The sequence below is a fragment of the Phytophthora cinnamomi genome (genome assembly GCF_018691715.1).
Source record: "Phytophthora cinnamomi strain GKB4 chromosome Unknown Contig41, whole genome shotgun sequence".
Lineage (NCBI taxonomy): Eukaryota > Oomycota > Peronosporomycetes > Peronosporales > Peronosporaceae > Phytophthora > Phytophthora cinnamomi.
The window spans coordinates 603,603-621,468 of NW_027150974.1; the positions used below are offsets into that span (position 1 = coordinate 603,603).

Here is a 17,866-nt window from a genome sequence, read left to right on the forward strand (position 1 = left end):
CATCTCTGCGCCAAAGAATGAGGAAGAACAAACTGGTGGCCACGGTGCAAAGGTTGTTGCCCCCAGGCACGAGGCACGGCTTGGCTCGAGAACTACGAAGACCTTCGACTCACAGGTGGCAGGACTTTGCTGATGCTAGTGACCAAGCAGCACGATCCTCGATTGACCGACCAGCTCATCGATTTCGTGTCCGCTTACTAAGGACTTCTGGATTCGAGACGCATGCAATCATGGCGTGCATCTGTCAGTGCTGCTACGCTTGGTCAAGTGGGCTCGACGGAGCAATCTCAACATGGTTCTACCAATGTCTCGACAAGATAGATATTCAAGGTCTCGGCGAAGTGGAGGTAGCTATCCAAGGAGGACACGGCAGACTGGTGTCTTGCCTGTTAGAACAACGGGACCCAGCAACACACTACCGCTTGCTTTGCGTTCACTCGCCCTTGAAGGTGCTGGAGCTTGCTATTGAATCCAAGAACGAACAGTGCGTCCAGGACGTCCTCGCCAACAAGCGCGTCGTAAATCACCTGCGCCCAGTAAAGGCAGAGCGGCTGAACCTGATCACACGATGGACGCAGCGCCAAGCCCCCATGACGAGGCTCTACAACATATTCACGTACGTTGGCGCCACACTGTGCTGTAGGATGCCATACATCGTGCACGTCATCTTCAAAATTAACCCCGAGGAGACTCGCGAAGCTGTCTGGTTCGCCGTTTACAAGCTACAACAATCGTAGACCTCGACCACCGAAGTTCATGTGTCCCCGGAGGTGCAACGAATGGCGAGATTTTTTCTGCTGAGCAAGGTCTGGCCACAGATCAGCGTGGCCGTGTTGCTCCGTCACCGCGAGTTGCTGGAGAAACATGAGCAAGCATGCTCGTTATGGGAACGGATACGGCGATGGAGACGATCGAAATCGCAACTGGGATGCAGTGGCATCCCATCCGTGGACGACACTCCCGAGCGAGGCATTTCTCGCCATTCTGAGCTTCATGCTGCCATCGGAGACGCAAGAGACGAAGACCATGACGTTCTTGGTCGAGTATTAACAGCAGCTGAGATTAATCAACGTCCTCGTTGGTCCTTCATCATCTTGTAGAAGAGTCCTCCGTCCCTCTCTTTGGTGTTCGATCGACACAGGCCTGGGTTACCAACGTCCCGCAAGGAGCCAAGCTGGGATCTGCCCGCCGTTGGTGTACACCGCCGAGTTGGTGTAGGATATTTGCGCAGATCCCGCTGCAGGGCGATGCGCCCGCGGAGAAGCAGAACAGCTTGGCGGCCACCAGCCAAGCTGTATTTGCGATAGTCGCCAATAAATCGCTCAACAACTGCCACCCTCGACCTTTACTCGGGACCCACCGCCTCCACCTCCAACGTGGCGCGCCTGAAAGCGCTGCCACTGGAGATTGAAGCCATCCGCCCCCACGTGCTGGCGTCGAAGCTCGCAAAGCTGAAGTTTCGTGTCTGACTCCCTTCCGGCTTTCTGCGGTCTTCGCCCCATCTCTACGGGAGCTGCTCGAGCGGAACGGACACATCTGCTGGAGGCTCATCATTCCCGGACTCCCCACCTGTAGCTCACCTCGTCCCGAACGAATGAAGCTCCAGCTCCTTGCAATCGCCGCCGTGCTGGCGCTTGCGTCCATCGACGCACAGACGCTCGGTGACAGCGTCGTGTCGGGCAACGACAACGGCGCCAACATGGTGACCGAGAGCCTCACGGAGAGCGAGGCCGGCAGCACGACGGACTCGCCCACCACGACGGACAGCACCACCTCCACCAGCAGCTCCGACGACAGCACCAGCGACGCCTCGGACGTCGGCAGCGACGACAACTCCGTGTCGTCCACGGACGACTCGGCGTCGGTCGAGGCCAGCGACAGTGACAGCGACAGCACCAGCACCAGCGCCGACGCCGCCGCCAGCCAGAGCAGCGCCAAGAGCGCCTCGGGCAGCAGCGACGCCTCCCGCACCGTGCTCGCCGCCGGTGCCAGTCTGCTGGCTGTCGCTGTCACGGCCCTGCTGTAAGATGCACCCTAGATATCTATGCTGCACCTAGCGACAGACTGTGCCTGAGTTGAGTCAATGAACGTCCTGCCTGTGCATCTGAAACCACGCGTCTTCTTGTTTGTTTGCTTGTCATTAGTGTTCCTTCCTTGTCTACTACCCAGCGATCGATGGCCAAAACTCACACGAGACCGACAAGACTGGATCGCCCAGGTTACACCCATACTGCTCTTGAGACTGAGTCTTAGTTGCTGAAGTCGAACGAGTTGCGTCTGCTGGGTGGGAACAGGTCCTCGTCGTTCAGCGTCTCCACGAACTCCTCCGTGTGCACCTGCGGCGTCGACATGGGGGAAGACACCATTGAGCTCGCCACCGAAGCTGTGTCGTCGTCCTGGCCTGGGTGTAGTACATCCAGCTGCGACCGGGGCTTCCGCTTCCGCTTCTGCTTCTCCAGCTTCCGCTGCGCCTCCTTGTCGACCATCTGTGAAATGACGTCCACCATCTCCGTATCCAGCGGGGCCGTCGACGCTCGCAGCGCTATCTCGATGAGCTTGGAGTGGTTCTTCTCCTCGTATTTGAACTTGCTCTTCAGCTCCTTCCGTTTTCGCGTCGGGAAGAGAGTCGCCATCATCGAGAAGTTGGGACCCACCTGACTGAGGCAGTAGTAGAACTGCTTGGTCTCTTCCTTGCCCCAGCGTTTGCCTGGGCCGTTCGGGTGTGACGAATTGTACCGAGAGCCCGAGTGCCGCGGCGGCAGACCCATGTGCTCTCCGCCAACGCTGCCTTCGCCTAGAGCATCTGCTGTGCGCTGCAATTCGTCACCCAACTTGATCGTGTTTTCCAGCACAACCATCTGCCCATCCACGATCTGAACCTGCGGCGTCACGAGCGATCCAGCAAACGCAGCCGACTCGGATGACACTGATAGCGAGCGAACGCGATTCAGCGCATTTACGTTCAATAGACTCGACGACGCCTCTGAATTCGATCCAGTCAGCAGCGGCGTGTCCGCAGCAGCCTCCTCGCGCTCGTGGCGCTTCATGCGCCTACCCTTCGGCACAGTGAGCGCCAACTCGCCCATTGTCATCTGCGATGGCTCCTTCTTGAGCAACTCCTCCATCTTGCTGCGAGGGATCAGACCAGCTCCGATGTTCGTCACGATTGAAGAGACTGAAGATGCGTTGGAGTTGCTGCGCCTCCTGCGGACCGGAGTTTTCTTTTCGCGTACCACTAGCGCCTGAGGATTCTCACCCTCTTTGTTGTCTCCCTCCTCTCCGTCCTCGTCCTTGCGTAGAAGAGATTTAGCCCACATCGTAGCTCGCTCACGCGCAGGTACATAAACCTATGATCATTTGATGAAGAAATTAATGGGGGTGGTCACTCAAATCAGGCATAACAAGCAGCACTTACGTTCATCTCGTCCTCCGGCAGATCAAGATCGTCCGGATTCACGTCTTCATCGCGATCGTCGTCCGGTTCACTGCCCGAGCTGCCACTGCCATCCGTGTCGCGGTACGTCTGCGAGCGCTTTGCCGTTTTCCTCAAGGACCTACGCTGAGGCTTACCGGAGCTGGGATTGGTCTGCACGGACGTGGTTTCACCGGTCTTCCGTCGCTTTGCCGGCACTGGTCTTGTCTTCTTCGCTGGAGCAGCTTTAGCTCGCGTGCTCTTCGTCGTCGTGGCACGCCGCGACTGCTGCGACTCAAGCTGCACCTCTGGAATATCCTTGTTGTTTTCCGGCGCGGGCTTCCCGCCCAGCATCAGCGGCGACGCCGGGCTATCCTGGCTACGGAGAACCTGTTGCTGCTGCATCGCCGAGCGTCGAGGCGACTGGTGCGGCTTAATGTCCAGCTTCCGCAGCAGTCTCTGCTTCATCGGGTTGGCCTGCGCGCCCGCCGGCGAGCTGCCAATACTCCCAGCACGCGGCCGCGCGGCCGACGAGCTGCCAATGCTGCCCGCGCGCGGGCGCATCACCGGACTCGCTCGGTACACTGGCCCCGCGGACGTGATCTTCGCCAGCCGCTCGGGGCGGCGCTGCACCGGCAGCACAATAGGCGAGCGCACAGTGGGCACGGGCCTCGCCCCGGGGCTCTTGAGCACTGCACTGGGCGACGTCGCCGACAGCGAGCCGCCAATGGCGATGCCGCCCGCGCGGCGCGGCGGAGCAGCCGTCGCAGTAGTAGTAGTAATTGCAGTAGTAGTTGCAGCAGTAGTAGCAGTAGTAGTTGCAGTAGTAGTTGCAGTAGTAGTACTGGGGCTCGCGCCTGTGATAATTGCAGCGGGCTTGGCGGCCGCAGACCTGGCTACACTTGTGGGGGCGAGTACTGTGCGCTTGGCGGCTGCAGTCTTGACTGCTGGGGGTGCATTGCGTCCGCCGGACGGAGGCGTCTTCGGCGCAGTAGCTGCGGGCTTCTCCGGGGTCTTCTGGGGCTGTCAGGGCGGTAAAACAACGGTGCACGAGCGTTAATTCCTAGGTGCTTTTGAACGTAAATATCTCGGGCTGCAGAGCTGCGTTCGGGCCCGAACCGCGCACCTGCGGGGTCTCCGTCGTCTCTGCTTCAGCGCGGCGGGGCGTGGCGCCCCCCGCGGGCGCTGCGCGCTTCGCTCTGGGCGCTGCAAAGAGGACAACAGGCGGGTTAGAGTCTTGCGGGTTGGCGGCGGTTCTGGGCCGATTCGGAGCGCGCGCGCACCGCTCGACGGCTTGGCGCGCGGCGCGATCGGCAGGCGCGACGGCTTGCGGCCCTTGCTCTTGACCAGCAGCGGCACGCGCGACGCCGAGGCCATGGGAAGCGGTCGGCAGCTGCAGTCTGTAGCCACTTGGCGCCTCGGGAAATGTATGGCCTCGTCAACTGGGCGACACAGTGGCGCTTCATTGGCGGAAAAGAGAAAGATTTTGGCGAATCACAGAGACTCGGACAGAATTACGCGGATCACGGTACGCTTCAACGTTGAAGCCAACTGACGCTGGACAGTGTCGATAGTTGAAGTGGCTCGGCGAGCCGCAAGAACGCCTTACTGTCTGTTAACTGTCCAATGCTCCGAGAGATCGACGGTGAACCCAATCGGACCGCGCTTCACATCCTTGAGCATGCATCCGCCAGCGCGGCGAAGGTGTGTGTGGACATCCTGGTCCTGGCCGTGACGGTGGTCGAGGTCGGCACGCGAAGATCTTTTCGCGCCGCGCGACGTGTCAAAGTATCCGCCACCGTCGGTCTCTCGCTCTCTGCAGTCGCCCTCTCGACGCGGCGATCGCAACTTGAACGCGTTGACGAAGCCTCAAGTATCTACTCGTCGACAATGACACCTGTTGCCGCCCCGTTGCGCTGCGCTGAGTGTTGGTTGAGCTGAGCGCCAGCAGTTGACAGTTGGCGGCGCGCAACAAGTTGGTGCAGGACGTGTCGACGCACACCGGGCACTAACGGCGTTTCGCAAATAAGATTTTCGCAAGGTGGGACCATTACATCGTCTGAGCACGAACAGCCCGGTGTTGGCGCCGCTGATATGTACGTATCAGCGTATGTATGCCCCTGTGTTAGCTGTTGGGCTCTCTAACGCAGCTCCCTCTAGCCGCGTTACGCCATCCATAGAGATGTTCATCGCTGCCAGGGTCTCCTGCGAAGTCGAGGACGTGTGGATCTTTTTACATGTAGTATCGTTACTATTAGCAGACCTACATTCTTCGGTGCTTGGCACGGCGCAGTTCCTCGCAATTACTCCATGAGATCCTGTTACTAAGCCGCGAGTGGAAGTCTGCCTGCATCTCAGCACTGCTGGCCATCAACTCCGTCAAATACGTCACTCGAGCCGTGCACACGATCCTGCTTGGGATCGGGTCCCCACGTCACACAAACCGCCGGAGGATCCACTCCGAACAGCACCTGTGGTTCTGAAATTCTTCGTGTTTGTTTCAGGTTGCACCAGTGTTACCGCAACGTAGTTATCCATACTAGAAGTGATCCAACTGCGGCGGCCAAAATCAACAGGCTGTGCCTGTTTTTGAAGAAGAAATCATGTCGTGGGTATCCACGATGTCCAGCTACATGTACAACTACAAGCAAGTCGCATTTTCAAGAGTTCGATTGCGGGGCTCCTGATTTGACGTTGCAGTCAATACTTCAGAGGCTGTCGAGGTCCTACGGGGTTTCGGTAGCGATTCATTGTGGGGGTGGATCCTCCGGCGGTTTGTGTGACGTGGGGACCCGATCCCAAGCAGGATCGTGTGCACGGCTCGAGTGACGTATTTGGCGGAGTTGATGGCCAGCAGTGCTGAGATGTAGGCAGACTTCCACTCGCGGCTTAGTAACAGGATCGCGTGGAGTAACTGCGAGGAACTGCGCCGTGCCGAGCACCGAAGAATGTAGGTCTACCAATAGTAACGATACTACATGTAAAAAAATCCACACGTCCTCGACTTCGCAGGAGACCCTGGCAGCGATGAACATCTCTATGGATGGCGTAACGCGGCTAGAGGGAGCTGCGCTAGAGAGCCCAACAGCTAACACAGGGGCATACATACGCTGATACGTACATATCAGCGGCGCCAACACCGGGCTGTTCGTGCTCAGACGATGTAATGGTCCCACCTTGCGAAAATCTTATTTGCGAAACGCCGTTAGTGCCCGGTGTGCGTCGACACGTCCTGCACCAACTTGTTGCGCGCCGCCAACTGTCAACTGCTGGCGCTCAGCTCAACCAACACTCAGCGCAGCGCAACGGGGCGGCAACAGGTGTCATTGTCGACGAGTAGATACTTGAGGCTTCGTCAACGCGTTCAAGTTGCGATCGCCGCGTCGAGAGGGCGACTGCAGAGAGCGAGCGAGCGAGAGAGAGAGACCGACGGTGGCGGATACTTTGACACGTCGCGCGGCGCGAAAAGATCTTCGCGTGCCGACCTCGACCACCGTCACGGCCAGGACCAGGATGTCCACACACACCTTCGCCGCGCTGGCGGATGCATGCTCAAGGATGTGAAGCGCGGTCCGATTGGGTTCACCGATCTGCCCGGGGAGGGATTTTCCAGGCTGTTTACGTCCGAGGACGCGGCTGCCGTTGCAGGTACATGTAGGCAGTGCCTGCCCATCAGAAACAATACTCAGCGACCCGTTCGTCACCGCAGTGAGTAAAATGCAACACAAGCGACACTTTCCGCTAAAATAATCCCCACTGGGGGCAAAGCTCGCTCCCTCTCACCTGCCAGGCCATTCCAGCGCCTGTGTGTGTGGGTCGCTCGCTGTCGCTGGGACTTGCACGTGCTGCGCCTGAATTGGCTTTTCGGTTACCAACGGTGGGCATTACACACTCCGCCTTCCTCCCGTCATGCACATGCCGCAGTGCAGTATCCGCCCGCCGATTGGCTAGTGTCCTCCTCCGTCCCGAATCAAGCGGTGCAGAGCGCCATACTGGTGTGTTCCACCTGCGCCCTTCTCTTTGTGGACCTGCTCGAGTCTCGTCGAGTCCCCCCTCTTCTCTTCGTCGCCACAAGCCAATAGAGAAGCGCGGGGGCAGGGCAGGAGGCAACGTACAGTACCTCGCCTTCCTTCCGTCACTAACCTCTCTATCTCTATCTCCCCCTTCGCCTCTATCAATTAGCGCCGCCGCACGCGCTAAATCGGAGGCACGAGCGCGCTAACCTTCCGCCCATGAGCACGGCCGCCGCGTTGCCGCGCGAGCTCTCGGCCGCCGAGCAGGCCGAGGCCGAGGCGCAGCGCGCCTGGGAGAGGGACCTGGAGCTGGCCGTCGAGGGCCGCGGGCGCACGCGCAGCCGCTCCATCCTGGCGGACGACGACCCGCAGCGCGCCGACCCGGACGAGGCCGCGCGCGACGCGCGTCGCTCACGCGCGCGCTGCTTCAGCTCGCGCGAGGAACGCGCCGACCCGGCAGACACTCTCGAAGAGGAAGAATCCCCCGCGGACGCGCGCTCGCGCCGCCGGAGCTGCTCGTTCTCGGCGCTGGCGCCCGCGCCGCCGCCCGAGCGCGCGCCGCTCGACGCGCAGGACGCGGCCGCACGCGCGGCCTCGCTGTCCAAGATTTACCTGGCGGGCTCGGCGCCCGTGGACGTGTCGAAGCTGCAGGGCCAGAACAGGCTCGTGGGCGCCAAGAAGGTGGAGGTGCCGCAGCCCACGGGCGCGCTGAGCGCCGCGGCGCTGGACGCGCTGTCCGAGGGGCTGCAGCTGTCGGTGGACAAGGGCGCGCTGCCGCCCGCGCACGCGCACGCGCAGCTCACGGAGGAGCAGCTGGAGGAGCAGAAGATGGAGGAGGAGGAGGACCACAAGCTCAAGGCCGAGAAGCTCTCGGCGCGCCGCTCGCTGTCCGTGCGCGCCTCGCTCTTCCGCAACAAGATGTTCAAGAGCACGTCGAGGCTGCTGAGCAGCGAGGAAGGCGCCAAGCAGCAGGCCGCGCGCGCCAGCGGCGCCGCCGCTAGAGCCAGCACGGCCGCTGAGAAACTCACCACGGAGGTCGTGGCGGACGCGGGCCCTGTGGCCCCCAAGAAGAGGCATAAACTGAAGCTGCTGCTGCTGGGAGACAGCGGTACGTGTGTGGACGGGAGGACACAGGGCAGGAAGAGGAGAGACTGATGTGAGGGGATGTTGTTTTTGGACTGCAGGCGTCGGTAAGACGAGCTTGATGCGCGTGTTCTCCGGAGACGAGTTCTCCGAGTCGATGCTGGCCACGGCGGGGTACGTGGCAAGTGGTAGAGGTGATGGTGGATCGATGCAGAGGTTTTGATGGCGTTTTTTTGGCGGTGTTTGCAACAGTGTGGACTTCAAGCTCCGACATATTAACGTTGCGGACGAGGCGATCACGCTTCAGATCTGGGATACCGCAGGGCAAGAGCGCTTCCACCGCATCACTGCTAGTACGTTGGCTGCTCGTTTGAGGGCGTGCTGGGCGCAGAATGGGGTGGGTCTCTAACGCTGCTTTGGGTGGTTGCCTTTTTACAGCATATTACAAGGGCGCGAACGGCATTGTCCTCGTGTACGACGTCAGCGATAGGCGCAGCTTCGACAGTACGTGACTGGAGAGAGATGCCTGACCTTGCGTTTCCTTCGTGGAATGAATTGTACTGACTGCGGAACTTGTGGTGCAGATGTGGGCTACTGGATGAACAACATCCGCCAGTACTCGTCCCCGATGCAGATGCCAGCCATGCTGCTCGTAGGAAACAAGATCGATCTGCCGAACCGCGTAGTGTCGCTGGAGGAGGGCCAAGCGGCTGCAAGCCAGTACGGCTGCCGATTTATTGGTACGTCGGCGTTTTTACAACGGTATTGGTGCGGTGACGTCGTCTAACGCGAATGATCTTATTGGTGTGCCATTGCAGAAACAAGTGCAAAGACGTCAGAGAACACTAATGGAGCGCTGGAGACCATTGCGCGCGACGCCTTCTTGATCAGCGTCAATCGTAAGTGCCGACAACTCTTGTCACGAAACTGCCCCATAATCATTCTAACCCGTACGTTTTGCATTTTACTTGAACAGCTGCGCTTACCCAGAAAATGGTAATGGACCGGGAGAAGACGCTGGCCGGCCGACGCAACAAGGAGAACTGCGTCATTCAGTAAAGAACCCGACAGCGATCTCCCCACCCGCCCTCCCGAGCGAGGACACCCCAATTCAGGACTAAAGTCAACTCTTTCCGAGCACCCAACAACAGAGGTTGTACAAGCTTGCCGACTCGCGCAGCGACTTGGCAGCAACACAAGACACGAGCGACAAACTGACAGACACGACGGCACTCGATGTGCGTCCGTCAATCCGGCCCAAAAGCCCACAATCCCCTCCAGCACCAAAACTCATCACCACCCCCAGAGCAATGCGGATACAGAGAAGAAGACGAAAAGAAGAGTGCTACCGACATTCCGGGGACAAAAGCCACAAAGGCACGGACGGCCGAACGGAGCACACAGAAAGCCGATATTTAACCGATTGTAGCGGCGGCTGACACGAAATATTAACAACTCGCAGCGTACACCACCCGAGACTCCTGTATCTACCGGTACCCACAGTCTCTTGACTGTATCATCTACTGCTTGTCGTCCCCGTCAGACCGAGTCTGCACCCGGGAACGCAGGAACTGCTCGGCCTCGGCCTTGCGCTCCGGGTTGTTCATAACCTCCATGAACTCGCGCGTCTGGCGTGCGCGCGTGCGGTAGGCGGCGGAGCAGAAGACCCTGGTGCATGGGGGATAGTGGTTAGCGGATTAATGGAGACCGTGGAGAGGTTTTGGTGGTGGTGACGTACCACGTGCCACAGCCGACAAGGCCGAAGGTTCCGACCGCGAAGTCGCAGGACGTTCGGACGATTCTGGTGGTGCGGAAGCGGTGGCCGCCGATGAGAACGGCCGTGGCGATGCCCCACATGAGGCCCGTGCGGAAGCACGGAGGGTTCTTGAGCACCACGTCGGTGGAGGAAGAAGAAGAGGACGAGGAGCTCATTTTATTTTAATTTAACGGAGACCCAATCACGACGACCGCACGTTTTTGAGCAGGAGAACGGGCCAATCAGAAGGCGGTATCGATGCGTTTTTTTATCTTCTTCTTGGAGGAAGTTCTCGTTCTTCTCGTACTCAGGTACTATTTTTCTCTAAAGGTTGTCGTTTAACTTGCGTTTTCCTTACTCCGTGCAAAGTCGTTCTTGGCAAACCTCTCCCGATAACACGTCTGACAGAACATACTTCTGCCATAAAGGGCATCGTGAAGAATAATAAAAAATATTGTATGAAACGGTATTTGCATTTATTTGTGTTGTTGGCTGAAGACATGGATCAACCTTGTGAACTGAAATGGGCTTGAAGTGTTGTATCGATGTCCACGGGCTACTTCCACCGTCTCCTGTCATCGTGAATAACAGTTTGTAGCTCAATTGCGGGTATGACTGCAGAGACGCAATACCGCACAACAGAACTCATAATTCGCACCCAAGGGGCATCGAAATCGTATGATCGTACCTGCAAGAAAAAGACCACTCGAAAATTAGATCACTCGTTTGTGCACTTTAGGTTTTGAGCCATGCCCGTGGTTCGCTTCCTTCCTGTACGAGGCATGCTAGCGGGCACGTTTGGTGACTGGACGAGGTGGTAGATTGGTGCGAAATCCAATTGTGAAGCCGCAATTGACTGGTTTTGAAGGAATTAAATTTATAACCTTCAGTTAAAAAGGTAAAAATTAAGAAATTATTTATAACGTCGCCGATTTGTGATTGGTCAGTCCGACGTGCGAACTATGATATACAGTCAAACCTGTTTATATGAGGCCCCGTTGGTGGCCATCTACAACAATGACTCATATAAAATGGACTCAGATCTCATTGAAGCAGAAATGCAGACAGCTCCATAAAGTGTCTCAGAGCGATGGCAGAAACTGCATCACTGCTACGGTACGTCCTCGTCCACTGCCAGATACTCACTAGCGCTCACAGCGCCCTCCCACTTCGATAAAATCGCTGTCGAGCATGGGGTTGTTCATGCCAGGATTCTGCTTGAGCTTTAGGTGCACTTGGAGCTTTTGTTCTAGCGTCAGACAGGTGCGAGGAGACATTGCAAGGGAAGGGGGCTTGCGTTGGGTGTTGGGCGTTGGGCGTTGAGCAGTGGGGGCTTTGAAGAGTGTGTGGTCGTGAACAGTGTGAATCAAATAAACAGGTTAGACCTAATTTGGTCCTCCAAAATGTGACTCATATACCTTGGCGTTTATGTAAAATATTTGGTGCAGCAAATAAATTGAGGATCATATAAAAAGGTTTGACTGTATATGCGAACTATGAGTTCTGTTATGCGGTACTTGATGACTGCAACAGAGACTACACACACAATGTATGAAGCTACTCACAGCTGAAAACTCAGGCCTCATACGAGGCTGTAGACAGCATGTGCATGCGATCAAGGAACACACTTCCATTGGAAATGTTCGCGTTTAGGCGTTCCAACGCCTAAACGCGAACATCGAAAAGTTTGATGACGCACATCACGCGGTAATCATCGTGATGCACCTCACGCGGTAATCATCTTTTATGACGCAGGCGCCAATTCTGCCGCCGCTCAAGCGCATTTCACAATAAGTGTCGCCCCCCCCTCAAGCTCACTTCAATCCACTCAAGCCCAATGAACGACAACTTGCTGCTCCCGCCCAACTTCGACCAGTTCAGCGACAGCGTGATCGGTCCGGTCGTTGTAACGAGGCGGTCGAAGGCTATCTGTTACGATGAATGCCCACCGCAGGCAGTGTCCATTACGTCCAAGCGCGCAGGGAAGTGCACTCCAGCCCCGGCAACCGACGAGGAGAAGGACGCACCCCGTGGGAAGCTCGCCAGCGCGGAGTCGATTCTTGAAGTCCTCCGATGGCGCCGTCGGATGAGCCAACGGCGATACAGGAAGAAGATCGATGACAGGGTCACCACTCTCGAAAATGATGTCGATCGACTGCGCGAAGAGGTCGAACGGATTGAGATGAACCTGCATGTTTCTACGGCATATCCCAGTACAACTTTGTGGAAGGTTGTGACCGAGTACTTCCGCCTGTTCCGGTATGGCAGGAACGTTCAAACCTCCAGAAACCTTTTCGGTGATGATGCGCAGCTGAAATTTCTACAAGAGACCATGGCGCCTGACGTCACATCGAACCAAGGATATGGTGTGGACGCGTTGCTAAAAGATTGGAGTTCTTTGTCCTTGCGTCACGAAAGTCTGGAAGTCCAGCTTGCGCGGGTGCAGTACGAAGTACAAAGTGTCATTGTCGCTGATGTGATCATCTTCACCACTATCAATGAAAGAATGCTGTACAATGCACTCAGACATGACGTCTCAGTCGGCATGGATGATAGGTGGCCGCTTGCTGTTTGGAAACTTCTTGGACAGCGACTTGCTGTTCCCAGTAGCGTACGCTTCTGCTGGGATGAATCGAGACATCAGTTCGTAAGTGTTTACTTCGACGTTGATATGGTGACCCCGCTGATGGAGGTATTCAACAGCTTGGAGGATGCGTCTAGGGTTCTCAGCAGCTCTCTAGGCATCAACGCTTATCAGGCGAATAACGATCTGTAATCCGGAGAAAACACAGATTGTAGGTTCGAGCAGGCTACATAATATCGTTCTGTTCTATTATACTGCTCTTCTTGCTGATGTCAAAACCGGAAGTATACAGGCCGTCAAACCCAGTTATGGGTAATAGCGCCAGAAGACTTCACGATCCGCACCACAAAAGGTGCAGCAAACTCACAATTGTTTTGCCCTATTGGAATGATACCTCCCTGGATGAAATTTTCAATTGCAAGAATTCCTGAGAGCTGTCGTTGTTGTTGCTGTCATCGAACGAGATTAAGCGACCCTCAACGTACAATAGGCAACATTATCCATTGGGTCGTAGTGACACCTGTCATCACTTCGTTTCTTGTCTCTGTAAATCGCAGCTTGCGCCACATCCAAGCAAAAACGCAATAATACTTTTACTAGCACTGAAGTACTTGTTGACCGTACGAAAGACTACACACATCCGCCAAACCAAGCTGCTTACTCCGATCAGTGAGCAAACTTCCGCTAATGAGAACGCATATTTTTCTACACCAGACCACATAGTGCCTTCTGTTGGCGATCGCAACTTGCGCCACCTGCAGCTGGAGCAGTGGTGCCAGCAACGACTGAAACAGCAAACAACAGCAACAGCCTGTAGGCTCGCAGGTTGAAACCAACGTAGAGAGAGAGAGCACAACTCCCATGCAAGTAGGCTAGCTTAGGAGCACAGATAGCGGCTCAATCCTCAATTTCCCTTAATCTACTCAGTGCGAGGCACTACACCACCACACCCGGTGCGAGGCACCACTACCGGGAGGAATCCTGGCTCCTGTCAAGAGGACTTCCTTCTCATTCTGAAGTACTTCGAAATAACTGAACACAAAGCTCTACATGTATATCTCGAAGTTTATTTCAATAAAGACTCTATCCCCATTTGCGCCAGGAGGTGAAGTTAATCAATGCAAAAACTTGTAATTCTTCTACTGAGCATCAAGCCCTGCGTCTATTTCAATCAAGGATGCAATTTCAGAGATACATTATATCATAATAACGTGATGAACCCCGTATCAAACTACTTACGTGGTTGTTTTGGGCATGTGGGATGCATTAGGACAAGCAAGCACACACCCGCAGGCAATTCTACGTCACCAATTAGCACCTATGTGAGTTCGCACTTGCCCTGCCTGCTTGCTTACTCTTCTCTTCGTGATTTTGAAATCAGAAGAACTGTCCAAAACATGAGTCCCGGATTATATTTCAGATTCTTATGCCTCCAAATACATTTTGATGAAAAATGCGTGAAATATATGAAGCAGACACAAAACTCACGAGACCACAGCTTTGAGAGGAGACGATTTCCTTTAGCGCAGTGAATAAGTACTTCATACTTGGGTGATATTCGGCATATTTGACGGACGATACTGATACTTGCTGTAGCTTCAGTGATTCGTGTCCAAAGGATGGTGCCAGGTACGACTGAGTTGGTAGTCCACGACATTGAACTGGAAGGCCAGTGCTAGGCAAGTTAATGATTGGAGTACTGGTCTCTGATCGTGCAAGTTCAGACCCTTTTGTTTTTGAATTGAGGTGCAGTGTTGTCACTTAGCTAGCGCGATCCTGGCCCTGCCTAGCCTAAGAGCGTCACCAGCAGGGGACTCTCCTTTTGGGAGAGCCTGAAGAATAGTGCAAAGCGCGATCTTAGAGAGGACAAGTGGTCGTACACGCCACCCAAAGTGCGGCAGATGCAGAGCACGGGCCTTGGACCCACCTGGTACACGGCCATTAGCCGCAGTCCCGCGTGTGGACTTGACTTGAAGCCTGATCGCGCTCGTCCGGCGCGAGCTAAAACGATGCGTGAGATTGCACCAAATGACGACAGCATCCCGAAGGACACTGCCCAGAGCCTTTGTGGAGGCGTGGCTTGAGAGCTTGAACCGCGGTCGCCTTCCTCGAGCTTGGAAAGAGTGGCAGGAGGCTGGGTCTCACCGCCACCGTGGCAGCAACCCATACGTCACTGCCCTCTTGGAGCGCAATCGCCGTTGTCACGCGCGAACTGCCCCAGTGCCAACACCCTTCGTCAGCCATGGCAACGCGGATGTCGCTGCTGCCGCCACGCTCCTTCCTGGGAGGAAGGCCAAAAACCCGGAGCCCCCCCCCCCCCCCCCCCCCTGAGTTCAGACCTTCTTCGGTGAGTGTGAGGCGTCTGTCAGAGGCAACCCTGTAGTACTGTACTACATGTATTACTACAGTCTGTAGCTAACGGATGTGCGTTCTTTGCGGAGTTCAATTCCGTGACGATGAATCGTGGAATAATGGGGACGGTGTCCATCCCTAGGATCAATCAATCCACTGTCCTAGTATTTGATCGGTCGATGAGAGTTTGACAAGTCCTCTTACACAAGTACAGATCAGTTCACTCCTCTAGACCCCCCCCCATTTGAATTAACGTGGAATCGATACCGTCGGGGCAACGGACTTGTTTCACTTGTCAGCATTCAACCTCCCCCCCACTCCAATCGGAGCGCTTTATCGGATTGGAGGTGGTAGGGGAAAGCAAAAGGATCTGTTGCATTCTCCCAATTACAGACTACCATGATGCGTGGTAATACGAAACGAGGACATTCCAGAAGTACTGAGATTTGCTCAGGTGATTTGACAGTTTAATTTCGCAAAAAACAATTATGCGATCAGGTTCCCCTCACCTCAGTACTTTAAAGTTGCTGCTTGATATACCTGAAGCGGTTGTTGGGACGTATCCTTCGCACATAACAAAATAAGGATACTATAGCTTATGACTAGCAAGTTTGCTTAGCCATTGTCGTTGACTTTTCTGGATAAAGGTTCCCAATGTTCATCTTAGCGTCCAAATCTACTCAACTTGCCCTTGGGTGCATGCTCGACTCACCACGCCCAGAAGCATTGCTTTACACATAGCTAGAATCGCCTATTGTTATAATGGGCCGTGCTAAACTCACAGGGTGCCATACAAAGCAATCACAAGAAGCAGAACTGCAAAATATAGCGTTGCGACGTTCTTAGATCTGTAGATTATCACTTGGCACCAGTAATACTTACTACTTCGAAGTACAAGTCTGTTAGACTTTTAAACATTTATACAGGCATACTCAGCTGACGAAAAAAATGTAGATACTGTAGGAATACGCAGGACTCCTGCAACAGAAGCGAGACCTCGCGACTGTCCAATCTGTATGCAATTCAGACGATGATGCGTACAGATCAAGACGTCCAGCTTTTCTACCCTGTTTCGTTTCCTGCACCGGTATGTCAAATGCTTAAAAGCACAAAATGATCTTGAGTGTCGGGAATGTCAATTTTCGAGTCAGTAGTGGCAAATCTCAGTGCTTATTACTGGCATATGGAAATTTCTCTGTACGAAACCGTGTAAACAGACAGTTTTTGCTCGCTTCAAACCTTGCTGTCACTTTGGATTGCGCGCATAGGACGTCATGCGGCGAACAAACGTTGCGGTGCTGGTGGCTGTCATCTTCCTCGCTGTTAATTCTGCACTTGCAGCCAGGTCCGGTTTCGAAGACATTTCCCCGAGAGCACTTCGCTCGCTAAGTGATAAGGGCCGCGATGTATCAAGCACCAAGACTCTGTCGAGACCTTCCAAGGTGGCGGTGAGTGGAGGCGAAGAAGAGAGAGCGATCGCTATTCCCAGCTTAGCGAAGATTAAGGAGTGGATCACAACGAATATATCGAGACTCAAGAGGTGGTACAGCAACCGCAAGCAAGCCCAGGATTGGATGAAGGAGGAGAAAACGCCAGACGAGATTTTCAAGCTGCTCAAGCTTGATGAAGATCTCGATACGGTCTTGGACAGCCCGAAGCTCACTACTTGGGCAGTCTTCCTAGTTAAGTACAACAAGAAGCACCCAGAGAAAGCGCAGACCTTGCTCGGAGTGCTCACCAAGCACTACGGAACGCTGCCTTTAGCCAAAGCACTGGAAACAGCGAGGCTCAACCCGAGCGGTGACTCGTTCAAATTGGCTAATAAACTGCAGGGAGGCCAATTAATGGGCTGGCGTTGGAATGGACTGTCGACAGACGTTGTGTTCGATATGCTGAAGATCGGGGATGGCAGCGTGGAGAAGCTTCTTTCGAACCCGGCGTTGAATGTTTGGGTGTATTACTTTACTCGGTGGAATCGCTACAACCCGGACAGGGAAGTAAGCATGATCGCGAAGTTGAGGACGACCTACGACGACATCGCGTTGGCGAAGGCCATTGAAGCGGCCATGAAGGAGAAGCGATCAACCAATGCCATCCAGATTCTGCAAAAAGCGCAGTTCAAAATGTGGCTGCTCGAAGGAAAAGATCCGCCAAAAATCTTCAAAATGCTGAAGATAGAGATGACGAAGTGGCCGTACGACCCCAACGTGGATATCTACCGAGCCTACAAATTGTTCTACAAAGAGAATAACATGTAATTCTCGGCGCAGCAGAAATGAGGAGAAATCGGACGACAGTGGAGCCATTGGGTTTTGGGCAAGTATGCTGCAGCCGCAACGTCCTCCAAGTTGCTGAAGTAAGAGCTTCAATAGTGGTGTCGCAATATCTATCGTGGTGTACGCACCGTTGATTTGAGCGTTCGCTTCGTTCCATTCAAAGCGCGCAGTGGTCAACACTACGAGTCGCTGCCCTAGCAGTTCAGCTACCAACTGCGACCACCCGTCTCTGTTGAGAAGATGTGGGAACGCGTTGCGTACGGTTTGATCTGTTATGGTGGCAAACCGTTTACTGACTACCATCACCGAGCCCCTCTTATCATAGTTCAAACGTACAAGCTGGACTTTCAAGTCTGGAAAACAAACTCGAAGTCGCCCCATTCTGTAAGC

At 55.0% G+C, this 17,866-nt stretch overlaps 5 protein-coding genes across 5 annotated transcripts; 3 read left to right on the forward strand and 2 right to left on the reverse strand.

The window, feature by feature from the left end:
* Positions 1 to 1,594: 1,594 nt before the first annotated feature.
* On the forward strand, positions 1,595 to 2,026 carry IUM83_17508 (Long chain acyl-CoA synthetase 7; the record flags this gene model as incomplete). The annotated part of the gene is made up of 1 exon (XM_067942459.1): positions 1,595 to 2,026. One exon carries the CDS (start codon positions 1,595 to 1,597, stop codon positions 2,024 to 2,026), a length of 432 nt encoding a protein of 143 aa, XP_067791184.1.
* A 223-nt stretch (positions 2,027 to 2,249) lies between these two features.
* On the reverse strand, positions 2,250 to 4,789 carry IUM83_17509 (Transcription factor TFIIIB component B''; the record flags this gene model as incomplete). The annotated part of the gene is made up of 4 exons (XM_067942460.1): positions 2,250 to 3,347; positions 3,416 to 4,435; positions 4,539 to 4,618; positions 4,696 to 4,789. 4 exons carry the CDS (start codon positions 4,787 to 4,789, stop codon positions 2,250 to 2,252), a joined length of 2,292 nt encoding a protein of 763 aa, XP_067791183.1.
* A 2,855-nt stretch (positions 4,790 to 7,644) lies between these two features.
* On the forward strand, positions 7,645 to 9,567 carry IUM83_17510 (putative Rab8 family GTPase; the record flags this gene model as incomplete). Its single annotated transcript, XM_067942461.1, has 7 exons — positions 7,645 to 8,533; positions 8,610 to 8,682; positions 8,761 to 8,861; positions 8,947 to 9,012; positions 9,093 to 9,248; positions 9,327 to 9,407; positions 9,485 to 9,567. The coding sequence occupies 7 exons, from the start codon at positions 7,645 to 7,647 to the stop codon at positions 9,565 to 9,567; spliced, it is 1,449 nt and encodes a 482-aa protein (XP_067791201.1).
* A 461-nt stretch (positions 9,568 to 10,028) lies between these two features.
* On the reverse strand, positions 10,029 to 10,440 carry IUM83_17511 (Cytochrome c oxidase protein 20-like protein; the record flags this gene model as incomplete). The annotated part of the gene is made up of 2 exons (XM_067942462.1): positions 10,029 to 10,176; positions 10,247 to 10,440. The coding sequence occupies 2 exons, from the start codon at positions 10,438 to 10,440 to the stop codon at positions 10,029 to 10,031; spliced, it is 342 nt and encodes a 113-aa protein (XP_067791202.1).
* A 6,034-nt stretch (positions 10,441 to 16,474) lies between these two features.
* On the forward strand, positions 16,475 to 17,458 carry IUM83_17512 (putative secreted RxLR effector protein; the record flags this gene model as incomplete). Its single annotated transcript, XM_067942463.1, has 1 exon — positions 16,475 to 17,458. One exon carries the CDS (start codon positions 16,475 to 16,477, stop codon positions 17,456 to 17,458), a length of 984 nt encoding a protein of 327 aa, XP_067791208.1.
* Between the last annotated feature and the right edge of the window lie 408 nt (positions 17,459 to 17,866).